General features: G+C 38.9%; 2 protein-coding genes across 2 annotated transcripts; both read right to left on the bottom strand.

The window, feature by feature from the left end:
- Positions 1-3,525: 3,525 nt before the first annotated feature.
- On the bottom strand, positions 3,526-4,146 carry LOC143633025 (uncharacterized). The gene is made up of 2 exons (XM_077101404.1): positions 3,835-4,146; positions 3,526-3,714 (listed from the first exon to the last, which is right to left on the bottom strand). Exons 1-2 carry the CDS (start codon positions 4,144-4,146, stop codon positions 3,526-3,528), a joined length of 501 nt encoding a protein of 166 aa, XP_076957519.1.
- Positions 4,147-9,555: 5,409 nt separating this feature from the next.
- Positions 9,556-11,112, bottom strand: LOC143633014 (uncharacterized). The gene is made up of 3 exons (XM_077101395.1): positions 10,999-11,112; positions 10,821-10,887; positions 9,556-10,695 (listed from the first exon to the last, which is right to left on the bottom strand). The coding sequence occupies exons 1-3, from the start codon at positions 11,074-11,076 to the stop codon at positions 9,887-9,889; spliced, it is 954 nt and encodes a 317-aa protein (XP_076957510.1). The 5' UTR covers positions 11,077-11,112; the 3' UTR covers positions 9,556-9,886.
- Positions 11,113-16,751: the final 5,639 nt, after the last annotated feature.

Below are 16,751 nucleotides of genomic sequence, written 5' to 3'. Positions count from 1 at the left end.
GATATGAGTATGGGCTTCATGGAGTTCAAGGCTCATGGCAGCAAACCGGGAGGAAAGATACTCAAGGCCCTACAAGGATAAAAGAATCCTCAATATAAATTATCCTCAAGATATAGGAGATCATGACAAACTGAAAAGATACCTGCTGAGTCTTATTCACGGCATCGTGGAAATCAACGTCGTGTACAGGAATGGATTCGCTGGTCTCTTGACTCTTCCATTTCTTAGAACCTTTCGCTCGGCTGCCTTCTGGACGAGGGATAGAGCTGGAAACGGGTTCCTTCTTGATAGTGCTTCGGGTGGATACTATGCTGTCAATATCTTCAAGAGCAAAAGCAGGAGCAGACTTGCCTACGAGTACATAGGTTAGTATCTCTGGTCCTTAAAAATCCTACTAACATCTCGAATATATCTTACCAGACATAATGGAACTCGCGGACGGAGATGGTTCTTGAAAGCTTGACTGAAAATAAAACGTTCTCTCTTCCTCTTCAATGAGAAAGAAAGAGGCAAGCTTATCCTCGGTTTCTCTGGTGGGAGGGGCAATCTTGAAGAACTTCAAAGCTGCAAAAAACACAAATATCAGTTACAAAGATAATAGCATATACATTCAGAATAAAGTATCCTACTTTTGGAAACCCAGAAATAAGGAAGAATATCAGGCTGTGGGAGAGAATCTCTCCTAACAAAGAAAAATTGTCTCTTCCACTGATCGTTATTCTGGGTATTTTTCAAGATAAGTGGGGTTCGGCCGGATTTGGTTTTAAAAAGATATCTTGAAGATCCGTGGCTACGAAGATCATATACTGAAGCAAGCTCAGAAAGGGTAAAGTCAAGAGCGTGGTCGGCGATTAATCTCTCCAAAATGAACAAGGTCCTCTAAACCATGGGCATGGTTTGGGCATAACTAAGACAAGTTCTGGAAAAGAACTCGGTGGTAAAGGCAGGAAATGGGTAGGAAAAACTGATTTTGAACGGCAAAAACGGAAAACAAATCCAGGTTTTTGAAACAAAATAAGAAGAAAGAGAAACATCAAATGGTCTGAAAACAGTTCCAGCAGGAAAACAACCCCGAGATCGAAGATTCGTGATATCGGTGTTGCCAAAAGTACATATCTCGTTCGCAGGGCTTGCGAGGAGATTCTGAGGCACAAAATCCTCAATACCAGAAGGTAAAAGCTTTGGACTCATGATTTCGTGAAGATAAAGAAGAAATAAAATAGAGAAGTTACCTGGATAGAAGAGATGATTGATGGATATGTTATTTATCTGAGTAATTATAAGGACGGCCTAGGGTTTGGCGAGTTATCAAACGGCTGACACGTGCACTAAAGATCCATCGCGCAAGATTTAAAATTCAAATTTCAAAAAGTTTACAGCTGTAATGCATTTCTACAGCCGATAAAATTTGGGGACAATTGTTAGGGCACAGATTTTCAGTATCCTCAGCAAAGATTATATTCAGAATGAATCCAGGATGCGGTATCCTCCAAGGTAACAGGTATCCCAATTACGTTATACAACTAACACAATATTTTCTACTTTCGATGTTTACCAGGTCAAAGACCGTTGCTTGATCTCCCGGAGGCTCACGCTTTCAGTTGATAGATCGTGGCAGAAAAGGAAATGTGTTGATTGAGAGATTAACGGCTAATTAGATTTAGTCCAAAAGTTTCCTAAATTATAGGCAATAGTTGTTAGACTTTGTTTATTATAAATAGATCTCTAAACATTGATCATAACACACACTCTAGCACTAGAGAACTTACTAGTACTCGCATTCTCTGTAATCACGATCAAGTTTGAGCTCCACACTTGTAATCACCTTTATTATTAATAAACCGGTGGTGATAGTTTTCACCACCCGGGTTTTTTTCTTGTTATCCTAAGGATAGCAGGGTTTTTCCTCGCAACAAATCTCTGTGTTCAAACATATTTTACAAGCACCTAGTCCCGATTTACTAAATTGGTTACAAAATCACTATTGTCAATTTTTGACCAAAACAATTAATATATTGAGTCGGAAGAAATTGGTTTTGGATAGAAAGAAATTTTAATGTATGATTAAATTGTATTTGTGTATGATAAATTTTTTGTGTGTATGTTATATGTTTTTCGTGTGTAGGTTATACGTTTTCATGTGCGTATGTATTTTATTGATGCTGAATTTTGTGTGTAGGTTATATGTTTTTCGTGTGTAAGTTATATGTTTTCTTATTCTTAAAACAAGTGTTGGTTATATGTTTTTGTGTAGGTTGTATATTTTTTTGTTGATATTTAATGCAAGCACGTGTAAGATAGTTTTTGTACTATTCATCACAATGTAACTACGTGTTGATGAATATTTATGTATTAAGTTGGAAGAAATTGGTTTTAGATAGAAATAAATTTTAATGTATGATTAAATTGTACTTGTGTATGATAAAAATTCAAGAGAGAAAAAATAAGTTATAAAAATAAATGAATTCTTAATATTTTCCAATTATAATAATTTGGTTAGTTATTTTAATTGAATAGATAGCTTTTATGGTTTATTAGTTATATTAATTGAAAAGAGAGAATGCATTTATACTTTATTTATTTATCTTTAAACATTTAAAATCTAAAATAAAACTAGTGACTTATATTCATTTCTCGTATTTCTCACAGTATTATCATTTCTCGCCTGAACCATCCCATATATATAACATGAAGAATGGAAGATGAAGATAATGATTTTGAAGAAAAAAATCTCGTCTCCTTAGAACAAATTTCTTTTAAATGAGTCTCCCAAGACGATATTAAAAAGGGACATTTCCCAAGATTTTGAAAATTTGTACGGACAAGGTAGGAAACATAAAAATACTGTCTAGGAAGGCCGTTTTTTAAGAAGAAAAGTTAACAAAAAAAAATATGGCTTGCTCCCACATATTTTCAAAAATTTGGCCTTTTCCATCAACATTATTCAATATTTGGTCTGCTCTCTCAATATTTTTAAAAGTTTGGCATGCTCCATTATAATAAAGATCTTATCTTAATGTGTCTCCTCGGTCCAAATTATTTGGGGAATACTCAAGATTTTTGGACTATTTTGGAGATTCTCTCTCTAGAATAAACTGTTTTGGGAATTTTCCCTTTTTATTAGTCATATAATAATTATCCTTATATTATTATTATTATTGTTATTATTATGATTAACTATTAAAAACTATATAATAAATATTATTTTTATTATTCACTATTAAAACTATATTAAATAAAATTTTGATTTCACATATTATACAACTATAAGACTGCGTGTTATGGTGGGGGGCTTCGAAGGCCCTTCAGAGTGCCACGTCTGCGTCACGTGGGCACTGAGGGCATCGAAACCTCAGGGCATAATGCCCCTCTATGGTGAGGGGGTTTCGAAGCCCAACCTTTTCTCTCTTTTTTTTTAAAAAAAAACCAATACAATAATATATAATACAATAATCAAAAAAATACAATAATACTAAAATACAAAATAAATTAAATAAAAAAACTATAAAAAAATTAAAGCTATTTTTAGTCGCCGTCCTCGCCGTCATCTTGCTTATTACTCCAAAGATGTTCAACCAAATTTGATTGAAGGCTGAAATTCGTTTCCCTTTTTCGTGTTTTTAATAAATTAGCAAGTTTCTCATCTTCGTTTAGTGTACAAATCGGCTCTGGCTCATCGTTGTACTCGCCTTGGCAAATTGCTCTACCCGAGTTCTGCAATATCATATTATGCAAGATAATGCAAGTGTACATTATGTTTCTTAACTTATCCATTTGTAAAAAACGAGCCGGTTGTCTAATGATAGACCAACGTTTCTTTAATATACCGAATGCCCTTTTTATGTCTATTTTTGCCGACTCGTGTTTTTTCTTGAAATACTGACATTTTTCGTCAGTCGGGCACGTAAAGCTAAGAACTAACATGGCCCACTCCAGATAAATACCGTCGACTAGATAATATCCGTATTCGTAGTTGACATCGTTCGTGGAAAATGAGATGTCGAGCGAGACTCCGTCTGTGAGACGGTCAAAAATAGGGGACGCGTTAACCACAGCTACATCATTGTTTGCACATGGCATCTCAAAAAACGCATGCCATATCCAAAGATCAAATGATGCTACCTGAAAGAATAACTGTTGGGCCATCATGATCACCCCGATGATATTGACCTTGCCAAGCAACAGGACAGGCTTCCCATTCCCAATGCATGCAATCGAGACTACCAAGCATCCCGCGAAAACCGTGTATTTGATGATGCACCTCGTATACTTTTTGTACGTCGCTTTGAGTCGGCCTCCTCAAATATTTTTTATGACATATAGTTGTGGAATACCTAAGTTTAACAAATTTTATGAAATTCATGCTTAAAATGTTACGGTTTTGAAATGAATAATTAGAATATTAATACTCACATTCGCAGAATGTGTGAAGCGCTTAACGAGCCAATGTCTCCGACATCTGTAAGTACTCTTTCATGGCGTCGCCGTACGCTAGTTGACGAATTGCCGCCGTGCATTTTTGCGTTGTTGAATATCCCGGTTTACCTCTTGCGTCCGCCCGTTGTTGGAAGAATGCATAAACGCTTTCTAAATCACTAACTATTTGTAAAAATAGTTGGCGACTCATCCGAAAACGGCGCCGAAATCGTTCCAAATCAAAAGTTGCGTCCGGCGAAAAATAATCTTTCATCAACCGGTCATGCGCACCTATGCGATCCCGTTGAAGATGATGCCGTCTTTTTAGTGGTTGTGAGCTTTCGCAATGCTGGACTACGAGTTGGGCAACCTCTAGAACGACACTAAATATCGCTTCATCCTCTGAATCCGAATTGGAAATATCGTCGATATCGGGCTGGAAGTCGGGTGTGAAAGATGAGTCGGAAGACATATTTAGAGAGAAAGTTTTATAAAGTTTAAATAGGAGAATGGGATGTTTGTAGAGATTGGGTGAATGGTATATATATATAGTATTTTATATTATTTAATTTTTTTTAACGGCTAAAAAAGTGACCATTGGTGGTGGGCCCCCCCACCTCACCCCCCTTCCGCGCCCATCTTCCCCTCCACCTTTCCCCCCTCCGCGCCCCGCCTATCGGCGCCCCTCGGCGGTGTTTGCAGCCCCACCGCGCCCTTCTCCCCCGTCCATGGCGCCCATAGCGACTAGTCTAACCAATTTTAAACAAATTGAGTGAGCGCTCCTTTGCCCGTGGTCGGCTCGTATACAAACCGATTCCATTTTTGGACCAGAAGATTTAAATAGGTTAAACCACACGAACCAAAAACATAATTTGCTCCCTTTTTTTTCTTTTAATCAATCGCTTACCCAGGTATGTATCTTAGTTATCCCTTAAATTCAGATATTTTTACCAGTTTTTAAGGTTACTAAGAAATGAAAGAGTAAAAGATCATTTCACAATTATACTTGTGTGAATGACCGAGAAATATCATTCACTTTTTAAAATTCTGAAGAAACACGGATCTAATTCAGTGGGAATCGAATATGTATTTCCACCTAGTACGAGTATGGACCAAATCTAGAATGATACTAACTAAGATCTTAAGCTAACTTCTGGTGAATTCCTACAAAAACAGACAGCCGTGAGTCTCGTTACGGGAAGGACAAGAGGGGGGGTCTTCCCGTAACCACCCTCCGGCATGAGAATAAGTACTGTTCTGTAAGGAGAGAAAGTACAGAGTGATTGATGTATTATATGAAGAGTGAATGAGTACCTCATGATGGTGATGAAGGTATTTATAGCCGGAGGATGGGGGAAGGTGATTGGTAGAGTTGTCACTATCTAAAATATTCTTTTCTACCTGAATAGACACGTGTCGCACCTTTATAGGATGTGACAGGCTGGCCATGTGCATGGTTGTTGTCTTTTTCCCATTGGCTGTCCTCCCTTGTATTCTTTGTAAAGGGGAAACGTCCTTGACAAGGACTGTTTAGGCAGTCTTCTAGAATTATATTGTTACAACTGCTCTTCCTTGCCAACTAAGAACTCTTCATTGTTTCTTCCTCATGTGGGGCTCTTTGTGGTTAGCGGATCATTCTTGCGGGTATTATTAATGACCCGCGGGTGTTATTGGTGATCTGCATATATCTTTCTTGGGCTTGCGGGTCATTTTACTACCCTACCTCTATAAATTCCTTTGTGAATGAGTATATGATTAGGCCATTTTTAACACGTGTATTTTTTGTTGTGATAAAAACAGATGTTTAGATGAGGGAGCTCAAGAATTCATATTGAAACCGATGAAGCTCTCGGATCTACAACATTTGAAAAACTCCATCCTTAAAACCTGATCCAACTTATGGGCCGAACAAGAACTCGTAAAACCGACCAGTCCCCAGAACCTGATTACCATGACCGAACCCCATCTCCACCCACTTCACCTCAACAAGCCCAAACCAAGTGAGCTACAATGTAGGTTGTGCCAATTTTTTTTCTTTATACTTTTAACAAATGTGGTTCGTTTAGCAAACACTATAAACAAGATTTTACAGTATCATAGAGCAAATTAAATGTAAAATATTGATAAACCAAACCTAAATATAAAATTTCTTGAAAATCAAAACTAAAGACCGGACCGATATAGAATGGATCAGTATCAATCTTTCCGTGTTTGGTTGGTCTCTAGTTGGGCCATGGCTGAATATGAATTATTCATGATAATGCATTTCAATTCATCACTAACTTATAATACATGTGCAATCCAAATATAAGACAGGACAAACATAATTTGTATCTTTCTATGCATAACCTATCACAAACTAGACCTAACCCAAATTCTCATGGTGACTAAGATTGGAAACAAATTGGAATATGCTTAATCAACGTAGCCTGGTATACTCGATCCGGCCTGTAATCGCCCGGTTCTAATTTTGATCTTTGACAACTTAAAAAAAAAAAGAAAAAAGTGGTCGAATGTGTGTTGTTAAGTTATTAGGATGGCAATACAACGTTTGAGGGTAATTACCGTGAAGCATTGGGTTTGCCTAATAGCGTATTTAAAAATACTAGCGTGATTTCCAAATACATTTCTTATTTTTACCATTAATTATTATATAATTTTATGTTTTTAACAGCTTCAACAAATTAAAATATTAAAAATTATATGCATTCCATCATATAACCAGAATTTTTTAAATGGCTAAAATATGTAAAGTTCATTCTCATCACAGACGGTGTAAATAATATCATCATTCATCAAATATATTGGAATAGAAACGTTCATTTTCCACATAATAAAGCTATCATAATATTACTAGACAGAGGTTAAGTTGAAAATAAAAATATTTCGGATGAATGGGTATAGGTTTCAGTTATATATCATCTTATACCACACGCTACCTGAAAGTGTAAATCTTGTTTTATTAATCACATGCACGAGTATCCGTCCTGAGTGTAAATCTTGTTTTATTTTTGACTCTGTGGTACGCCATTAGGCCTACCAATCACCAATACCCAAATTTAAATACACTTGACAGTTGGTAACAAGAACGCATATTAATTTTGGGTTGTTGGGTTTTGAGAGTTTTAGTATAAAACATAAATTAAACGTTGGTAACAAGAACGCATACTAAAGGGGTGTTTGGGATTGCTTATTTTTATCAACTTATAACTTATTAACTTTTTAAAAAAGAATAAGGTGTTTGGGATTGTTTTTGATGTAAAAGAGAAAAGTTAATAAGATACACTTTTCTAACTTATTAGCTTATTGAAAAGTTACAAGAAGCTTTCATAAGAAATCCCAAACACCCCTAATGTTCAACATGTAAGAAAGTGACCACCCGCATAACTGCATAAGTCTGCTACCTTTTTATTCTGTGCTTTTCATTTTATTCCATTTGCACCCGTATTTTAATGCATCAATGTGCCATACTAATGCTGATTGTAATCTGTTTTCAGTGACACTAATGTTGGTTGCAAACTATTTTAAGACACTATCGAATCGGAGTCCCGAGGGTGTTTACTTGCCAAAGTCTGCGGGCCAGTTCTTAAAACAATTCTAGACTTGTAAAAAAGACATTTCAAATTGGTTTGAACTCAAAACTTAACTTCACTCAACGTGCATATTATTAGTCGCTGACACTGAAGTACTATCCTAACATTGATAAACCAAAAAACATATGTGACCAATGAAACAACATACTTCAGATCAATTCTTCGTTTCAATTCAAGAGCAAAGGATCAATTCAAATCAATTTTTGATCGCATATGCAATCGACATATCTTAGAATAACTTGCTATTCTTATAATAATAAAAATTTTAAAATTCAAGAGAGTTTTAGATCAACACAATCAACATGTCTAGAACTATTACTCAACCCACCTTCTTGATATTACTTTTCCGGTTTTTGAACCAAACTAAATCAATGTTCTTGTGGATCACAGCCGCGAACTTGTGCCTATTAGCTGTGGAAAGAAGCTGGAAAGATGAACAAAGATATCGAAATGACTAAACCAAACCTAACCGAACAAAAGACCATTGAGGATATGTGACAAAATCTGCAATTTTATAGAACACGGTGATAGAAATCTACTATGAAGCTTGCTTTAAATCAAGCATGAGAATCTTGTTGCTAACATGCGTGAACCATTTTTGTATGGTAACCTATGAATCCATTACCAGAAACCTCACATGACCTTGTCAGTACACATGCTAATCAACGATATCAGATATAAATCGAAGCTTGAGACACCTCTGTTGGTGAGCGACACCCTTACGGATTAAACAGGATGTCCAGAGCATGGAAAATGAAGTTCAAAAGTGAAAATATGATGAGAAATAACAAATGAATATCAACTCCCAAACGATAACTAAAACCCTATTAAGACCCTAAGAACAATCATAGATCCAAGCTTAAACACCATGTAGATACTCTCTCTTCAAATGTTGTTTTATATATTTAGTTATTTAACGTAATGTATTTATCGATAATAATGCTGATCATAATGCTAATAGCGTTGACCCAAGTCAAACCGATCTGATTTGTAAACCCAATTCTTCAATCGGATGATTAGTAAGGGTTAATTCCACAATTGTCATCAAACAATAAAAAATCATGTGAAACAGAACACGGGAAGATGCTATTAACAGAAATATAGATATAAAGCTGATTAAACTAAAGTGATCATTCAAAATGACCCATGATGCATTTAGCAGTATACTTTTAGACCAATTCTAGTCCACCTCACACGCTATCTCATGAAATCCTAAAAACCAATTCACGTCTACCTCACATTCTCTCTTACAAAATCCTAAAGAAACAGCGGGCTTAGCATTCTTACCTCAAAAACTTACAGATGAGTGATACTCATTCTTTATCGGAGTCCAGCAAGCATCCTCGTAACGATCATTCTCCACACCTGCAAACACATGTAAGAAGATCCGCAGGCCAGAAAGCATCCCACATTATAAACTTAAAAACCGAGTGGATATAATAAGATGCTGCTAAATAAGCATCCCAATAGATGTCACAAGAAATGAGAACCATGACCAGCAGGTTAAGATATCAATATCAATGACAATTAGTTTAATGGAAATAAAAGATCCAACCGAGTCACAAGTCACTCAGCAAGCATTGCCATGTTATTGTTTCATATGCTAATAAACTTATTAACACATAGAGGATACATAAACACTCGATATACTAGTAACCATCAACTCAAGAAAGTTTATAGAAATGCCTACAAGACAGCATTCAAAGCAGTTGAAATGACGACGATGTATTTGATTTATATATGCCCTTATGTATTCACATACCAACATCCAACAAACTCACAAGAACATATTTCCCAAACACTAGCACATTACCTAAAACTAATATCAGTTTCTAACATTCAAAACACACACTTCAAACCAACCCCACATACCCAACCTAACGCCTCGCGATCATACTGTAAGAACGAGCCAGTTTAAAACTCGCAATCCCCTGCTCAAACGGCTCATACTGCTTCCTGCACCCTGGACACCTACCGTTATCTTCAGCAATCCGTTTGTAACAGAAAAGACAGAGCCTGTAACCACACGGGCACGGAAGAAAGCTTGAATCCGTCAAATCAAGATCTTCACAGCATATTGGACATGCAGTCGGTGTAAACCCGACATTCTTGAAACCCCATGCAGTGTTTGAATTCATCGGGAAACTGTTCTGTTTAAGCAGATTTGGAAGGCCTTGCGGACGAAAAGCATCATCCGGTCTCCACGCTCGATGATTGACGTTGTGATCAGTTTTGATCTCGTCTTTCATCGTCTCCACAGACTCCAAGTTACGGATTTCAGGCTCCAGATTAGTGTTATGGTCGTTATGGTTGGTCTTAATCTCATCCGCCGCTAAAGCATCAGCGATTGCTTCCCAATCATCCAAACACCCGTCATCACCGTCATCCTCTTCAGTCATGCTTTCCGAATAACATCCGCCACTGCTACTGCTGCTGCTCCTGCTACTACTCCCACCAGTGAAATTCGTAACCGAACGGTTACTCGCTAAACTACTGGTGTGACTGGTCGGGCTGTTCGACGGCGACTCCCAATCACTGTAATGATTCTCTTCACCACCACCGGGATTATTAATCACCAATTTCGCCATCCCTCGGTTTTCCCCTTCGTTCACAGCCTGCATGTCGGACGCAGGCGATTTCGCACGCCCACCCCCTCGGTTTCCCTCCTTAAAACCCTTGTTCTTCACTGAAAACAAATCAAACAACCAATTCAAATTAAATCGTAACAACAAATTAATAGTAACCACTAATTGAATCGAAACAATCTAAAAACCCAAAAACAAACCCTAGAAATTAAAATAAAAAACTCACCTTGAGAAAGCCACTGTTCGCGACGAACATCAAGCTTGCACTGCTTCAATTTGGCAGTCCGATTAACCTTCAAAACCCACATGAAAAATCAAATAAAAAATTCAAAACACAACAAAACAGAATCAATTCATCAATCAAACGAAAACCCACAAAATTAAAGACAATAAAATCAATGTACCCGCTTTTTCTTGGCGAATTCTTTCGGATTTGAACCGGCGGTGGGGATCAAAGCATTGGCGATCGAATCGTAAACCATGGCTGATGAAAAAAAACCCTAGAAATGAGATTCGTGGATCGAAGAAGAAAAGAAACAAGAAATCTGGGGAATCGAAGAAGATATGGGTTGTGGATTTAAAGAATTGAGAGATCGAAAAAAGATTGAATATTTGTTTATTTGGTGTGGATGAATGGATGGATAACGGAATTTGCTCTGCTTCGTTCACCCTTTTTGAAACAGACTTTGGCCTCTACTCCTCCTTTTATAGCTACATATGTACCCTTTTGCCCTTCTATGTCGCTTTTATTTTCACATTCTGCCATCAGTTTCGAGGGTAAAAACGTCATTTCCAACAAGGAAATGAAGAAATTCTATACACACCAAGGGTTTTTCTACTGTATAGGACTATACGCGACGTATTTTAATTTTGGTTTATTGGATTTTAATAATCCCATGTCACAAAACCATAATTTCAATTCTTGGAGTTTTACAAATCCAAATAAAACGAAACAAGAATCAATCTAATCGTAGAAATACTAAATACTAACCCAAAGAACAACATCTAACCATTCAAACAAAGACTAACATCATACTTATCTAATGAAGACCAAGAACTTAATACAAAATCCGTTCAGAAAGAAGAAGGAAGTTGTAACCGTCAATCATTAAGAATAAGAGATGAAAAATGGAGAAGATGATGCTGCCTATTATCACGTTAATTATCCTCTCTTGTATATATAAGGCATGACAAACCCATAAGACAAACCCATAAGCCCAACTTAAGACCAATCAGCAGAAGCCTATTAATTGGTATTGGCCAATAATAATCCCTATTCATTTTATCATCGCTAGCGGTCCCAAATTTAAAAAAGTTACCACCCAATGGTCCTTCGTTAAAAATGACTTAACGGCGTTATACTTTTTTCCGAATTTCAAACTATTGTTTTAGGGTTTTTGTTCGGAAATAGGATACGAGTCGACTGATGTAAAACTTAGTCGATTGATATACAAAACCACGAGTTCGTACAAATAAAACTAAATACAACAAATAAAACAAAATATAAAAATCTACATAAACCCCCCGAAGTCTATGCCGTCGGGGGCCCTAAATGTCGCGTCATGGACGTTGACGTCATCATCGGCCCTACGCCTGGCCCCCGATCCCTAACCGGTGGCTCCACGTCGTCACCCCGTCCGCGTCTGACGCCCGATGTGCTTGCTTCATGGTAAAAAAATGAGCCGGGGGGGGGGGGGGGGGACGATGTATCTCTTTCCAACTAGATGCGCTCCCAGATAGCTAACAATCCAGCTAATCGGGCGCGACATCTGCAGCATCCCCTGCTCCATGCGTAGCGAGCGACCCTCAACGGCCTGTAACCGGGAGTCGGTGGCGGGATCCAAACGCACCGTGCGATATGTACATGGACGTGCTGCGGCGGCGACTAATAACAAAACAATAAAAAAAGTTTAATAAATAGACAAATTAAAAGCAACTGTAAAATGATAATATAATGAAACATACCTCATGTGCGTCCGAATCCGGAGGTGCGTCACCACCAGCATTCGCATCCCCGCCCCCAGCCCCCTCGTCGACAGGCTGATCGAAAATCTCCACCTCCGCTGCCGCGAGTGGGGGAGGCTAGACTAAAGGCACCGAGACGTAAGGGGCACGTGCCCCAATCCCGGCCACCAGTCGGTCGTAAGGGTCATTGGGCCCGTTGAACGAATGTACAATGTGCATGTTGGTGCAACGGCTGTGGTCCAGTGGGCACGAAGGGTTTGATGCGATAGGCAAGCCGTCCACCAGGTGTCTGTGGCCTTACGAGATCGCAAGCTGGGTGACGTATGGGCCACCCATCAAAGACCCTCGCACCTGCCTGTGGTAATACCCAAAAAAATAGTCTTTAAATCCCCTAGCAAGGTTGCAGCCCGTGCTGGTCAGCAGACACCTAAAAAAAAGAAGTCACTGAGGTTGTAGTGCAACGGGCCCTGATTACGACTCGTAATAGACGTCGCAATCAGTCTATGTAGATACTAGTATAATATGAATATAACTTAACATAACATAACACAACACAACACTAATATAATATAATATAATACACATTGGAAACGTACCTATGCAGCATGTCCCTAAAGGTGGAGATCTTGGCCTTCGTGGCCCTATCCCCAACCTCGAATGGCTCGTCGCTGATCACGCTCCCCCAGCCCCGCGGGTCGTCATCCGGAAGTTGGTGTATGCTCTCGGGAGGATTCGAAATCATGTCAGGATCGTGTCTCAACGAAAAATAAGATTCATTGTCACCGACGTTTAGATTAACTAGCACACACCCATATGCCTGAGCAACCAGATTGCCCATGAGGGGGTACGTGGAACCAACGACTCTCTGGTGCCGGTCTAACCGTATTGAACCAGCTTAGTTTGGAACGAACCATATCATAGTAATCATCACCCTCTTTTTAGAACATTGACTTCCACCACGCTTCGTCTGTGTCAATCTCATTCATCAATCCACTCCTAACATCATCCCACCTTTTCTGATGCATCCTCAAACCCACGGTGACTACTCGGAAACCACAATTACCGTCTGGGTTTATGTCAGTGATGTTTGAGACGAACGGGTGTGCCCTGCTGGGAATAACGCTCTTAACCTTTCTATTAATGGTACAAGCACTGGAGAATCCATTAAATGAAACCCGAGGTGAGCTCTCGAAAGTTTCTCAATAGATGAACGTTTCGATGTCTTAGGTCGCATGCTCGGAATTTTAAACCGCGACAGAGACTGGGACAGCAAACGAAATAGCGAGGGGGTGGGGGTTTCACGTGTGGGCACCTTTGATGAGGAGGGGGTGTATGAGCTGTGTCTCGGGGGATCTGGGGAGGGGGTGTAGGAGCTGTGCCTCGGGGGATCTGGTTTTTTGAGACGCTCCCAAGGATCTGATCTTTTTTCAGGCTCTTTCTTAATTGATCTCACCGGAAGAGCATATATGAGCTTCGAGAACAAACTTTTATTTTGATTATGGTCCTTTATTGACGAAAGCGTATTTTTGTTGTCCTGTACTCCTGCTTCATAGTCTGGTTCTTCATTCTGCGGATAGCTGGATCAAAATTAATCCTCCTCCAGAATGAGTCTATATCCTTTATTGGATGTAACATCCTAAAATTTTAAGGTTGAATAAAGAAAGTTATGTTTAATGATTTCGCGTTATTGATTATTTAATATCGAGTAAGGAGCGGATCATGGACTTAGATTAATTGAGATGGGTTAAATGAGAATGGGCCTTAGGTCCATGGGCTTAAGGGATATAAATATCCCCTAAACCCTAAAACATCACTCATTCCATCTTATTCTCTAACACTCCAAAACACACCCACACCACACACACCGCCGGCGGCCGAGGGAGAGGAACGAGCGTGATCCGAGAGAGAGTGAGCGATTAGTTGTGATTAAACAAGTTAAACGAGATCCAAACAAGCACAAAAAGGTATGATTCTTGATCTTTGAAGTTTAAAGATCCAAGCTTTATAGTGTTTATACGACCGAAAACGGTTGGGGAGCGTAGTGGGTGATGTCGAACCATAACAAGGGTGTTAAAATCGCCAAAAATGCTTGATAGAAACCAAACAGCGGCTGAACTGGGCAACTTCGCCTTCAAAGCGATAACTTCGCCTGAGGCCAAGTTCGCCTAATTGATAACTTTGCTTACGGCCAAGTTCGCCTAACTGGTAACTTCGCCTGAGGCCAAGTTCGCCTAATTGATAACTTCGCTTACGGCCAAGTTCGCCTAACTGAAAACTTCGCCTAAAGCTAAGTTCGCTTAAGGTTTAACTTCGCTTAAAGCTAAGTTCGCCTAAGGTTTAACTTCGCTTAAAGTCAAGTTCGATTAGGAAATAAATTAAAAACCTAATGAAAAATGTGTTAAGACAGTTAATGGAAATAAAATTTTTCCAAGCTGACCTGGCAGCTCGACCCCAGCCAGGGGCTCTGCCCTTTAGACCCTGCTAGGGGCTGCCGCCCCTAGACCCCGCTGCCAGGGGCGCTGCCCCCGGACCCCGTTCGTTGTGGGTCATATAAAGATAGAAATGCAATATGAGAAGTGATAGTTAATTGATACGTATACTTGTTATACAGTCAGCCGTGCACAACTGAAGAAAGGGATTACGATTAACGGTGAACGTAACCGTGTTCAGGTGAGTTTCTAGCCCCATTCCTTGTTATGTTTTCGGGGCTGTGTGCATACTCGATTTGTTGTTAATACATTTATCCTAAGTGATAGGTGTATGCCATATGTGATATATGTGATATGTATGAATGATTGCTTGATGGTACGTGAACGATCTTCGGATATTGCACGTACTGTCAGGTTGTAACGCTATGTATAAGGTAAGTATGATATGTATGCTTATGTGTATGAACGTAATAAAGTTAATAAAAGAAGGAAAAGATGGTTGTATGGTTGCATGGTTACGAAAAGGGTACCGAGCCCTAATAATACTCGAGGTATGATGTATGGTTGTATGGTAACGAAGAGGGAATCGAACCCTACGAATATTCGAGAACTAGGGACCAGACCCTTATAATATCTGTGATGTTAGGGACCAGATCCTTATAATATCTGTGATGTTAGGGACCAGACCCTTATAATATCTGTGATGTTAGGGACCAGACCCTTATAATATCTGTGATGTTAGGGACCAGACCCTTATAATATCTGTGAGGTTAGAGGGCGAAAGGCTCTTTAAAACGTATGATTATGTATGTAAAGAAAGTACGAAGGTAAGAATGAAAGTATATGCACTTAGGTGTGTACGAAAGAAAGTTAAGAGGTTAAGTATGAAATGTAAGAATGTATTGTATGATTATGTGATTAACTAGAACTCACTCAGCGTAACTGACTTTTAGTATGCACGCAGGTGAGTAGGATGAGGCAGCTCGCTTGAGGAGACACATGGCACTGAATAAGAGGCTGGCATCGAAAGACTCAAGACGTTTAAGTTTAATGTTTCGTTTATTTTGAAAGACAAAATGATGTTTTAAGACAAGACGTGTTTTGTTATGAAATGTTTTATGAAAGTTTTTAAATTCCGCGAATGTTTTAATTAACTCTGATATTTAGAACTGCGTTTATGAGTAAATCCAACACGAAAGTAGGGTTACCGGTGACGGGGCCTTACATTGGAATACATCTGTCGTTACTATGTATCCCTCCAGCCGATAAGCACGCGGCAACTTTGCAGACGTAAACAAATAGTGGTCACATGAAGCTCCGTCGTCACACATCTTGTCTATCAAATGATACTCGTTTACAAGTAGACAAAAAACATTAATCGACACCCGTTTAGTAGCATTTTTAACCAGGCGTGCTGTCGATGTTCTTCCATGACCTTAGAATGGGACTCTTCAAACGTTCCACCAATTTCTGTCATCTGTGCATTAACCATTTTAAGGACACGCCTCGCAATGGTGTCGAGCGAATTGTTGGTTCCATTGAGGTACCTTTTCAAATTGGCGTGCTGGCTCTCAACTCGGTTTGTTGTGTGCTCGCGTAGTTTCGTCGTTCCTCAATCCAACAAGCTACAAACTTGTGTTTGTATGGATCCAACCAGTTGTGACGAATTTAATGCCAGGCCTCTGACAAAATAAAGGAAAATGTTAATAAGATGTCTATCTAGACTATTAAAAACTGTCAACTGATATGAAAGACTCTCCTTC

The sequence above is a fragment of the Bidens hawaiensis genome, unplaced genomic scaffold (genome assembly GCF_021521415.1).
Source record: "Bidens hawaiensis isolate Kalapana, Puna unplaced genomic scaffold, B.hawaiensis_p1.1 tig00006604_1, whole genome shotgun sequence".
In the NCBI taxonomy this organism is placed as follows: domain Eukaryota; kingdom Viridiplantae; phylum Streptophyta; class Magnoliopsida; order Asterales; family Asteraceae; genus Bidens; species Bidens hawaiensis.
Note: the sequence above shows the minus strand (reverse complement) of the source record. Positions and strands in the feature narration are given on the sequence as shown.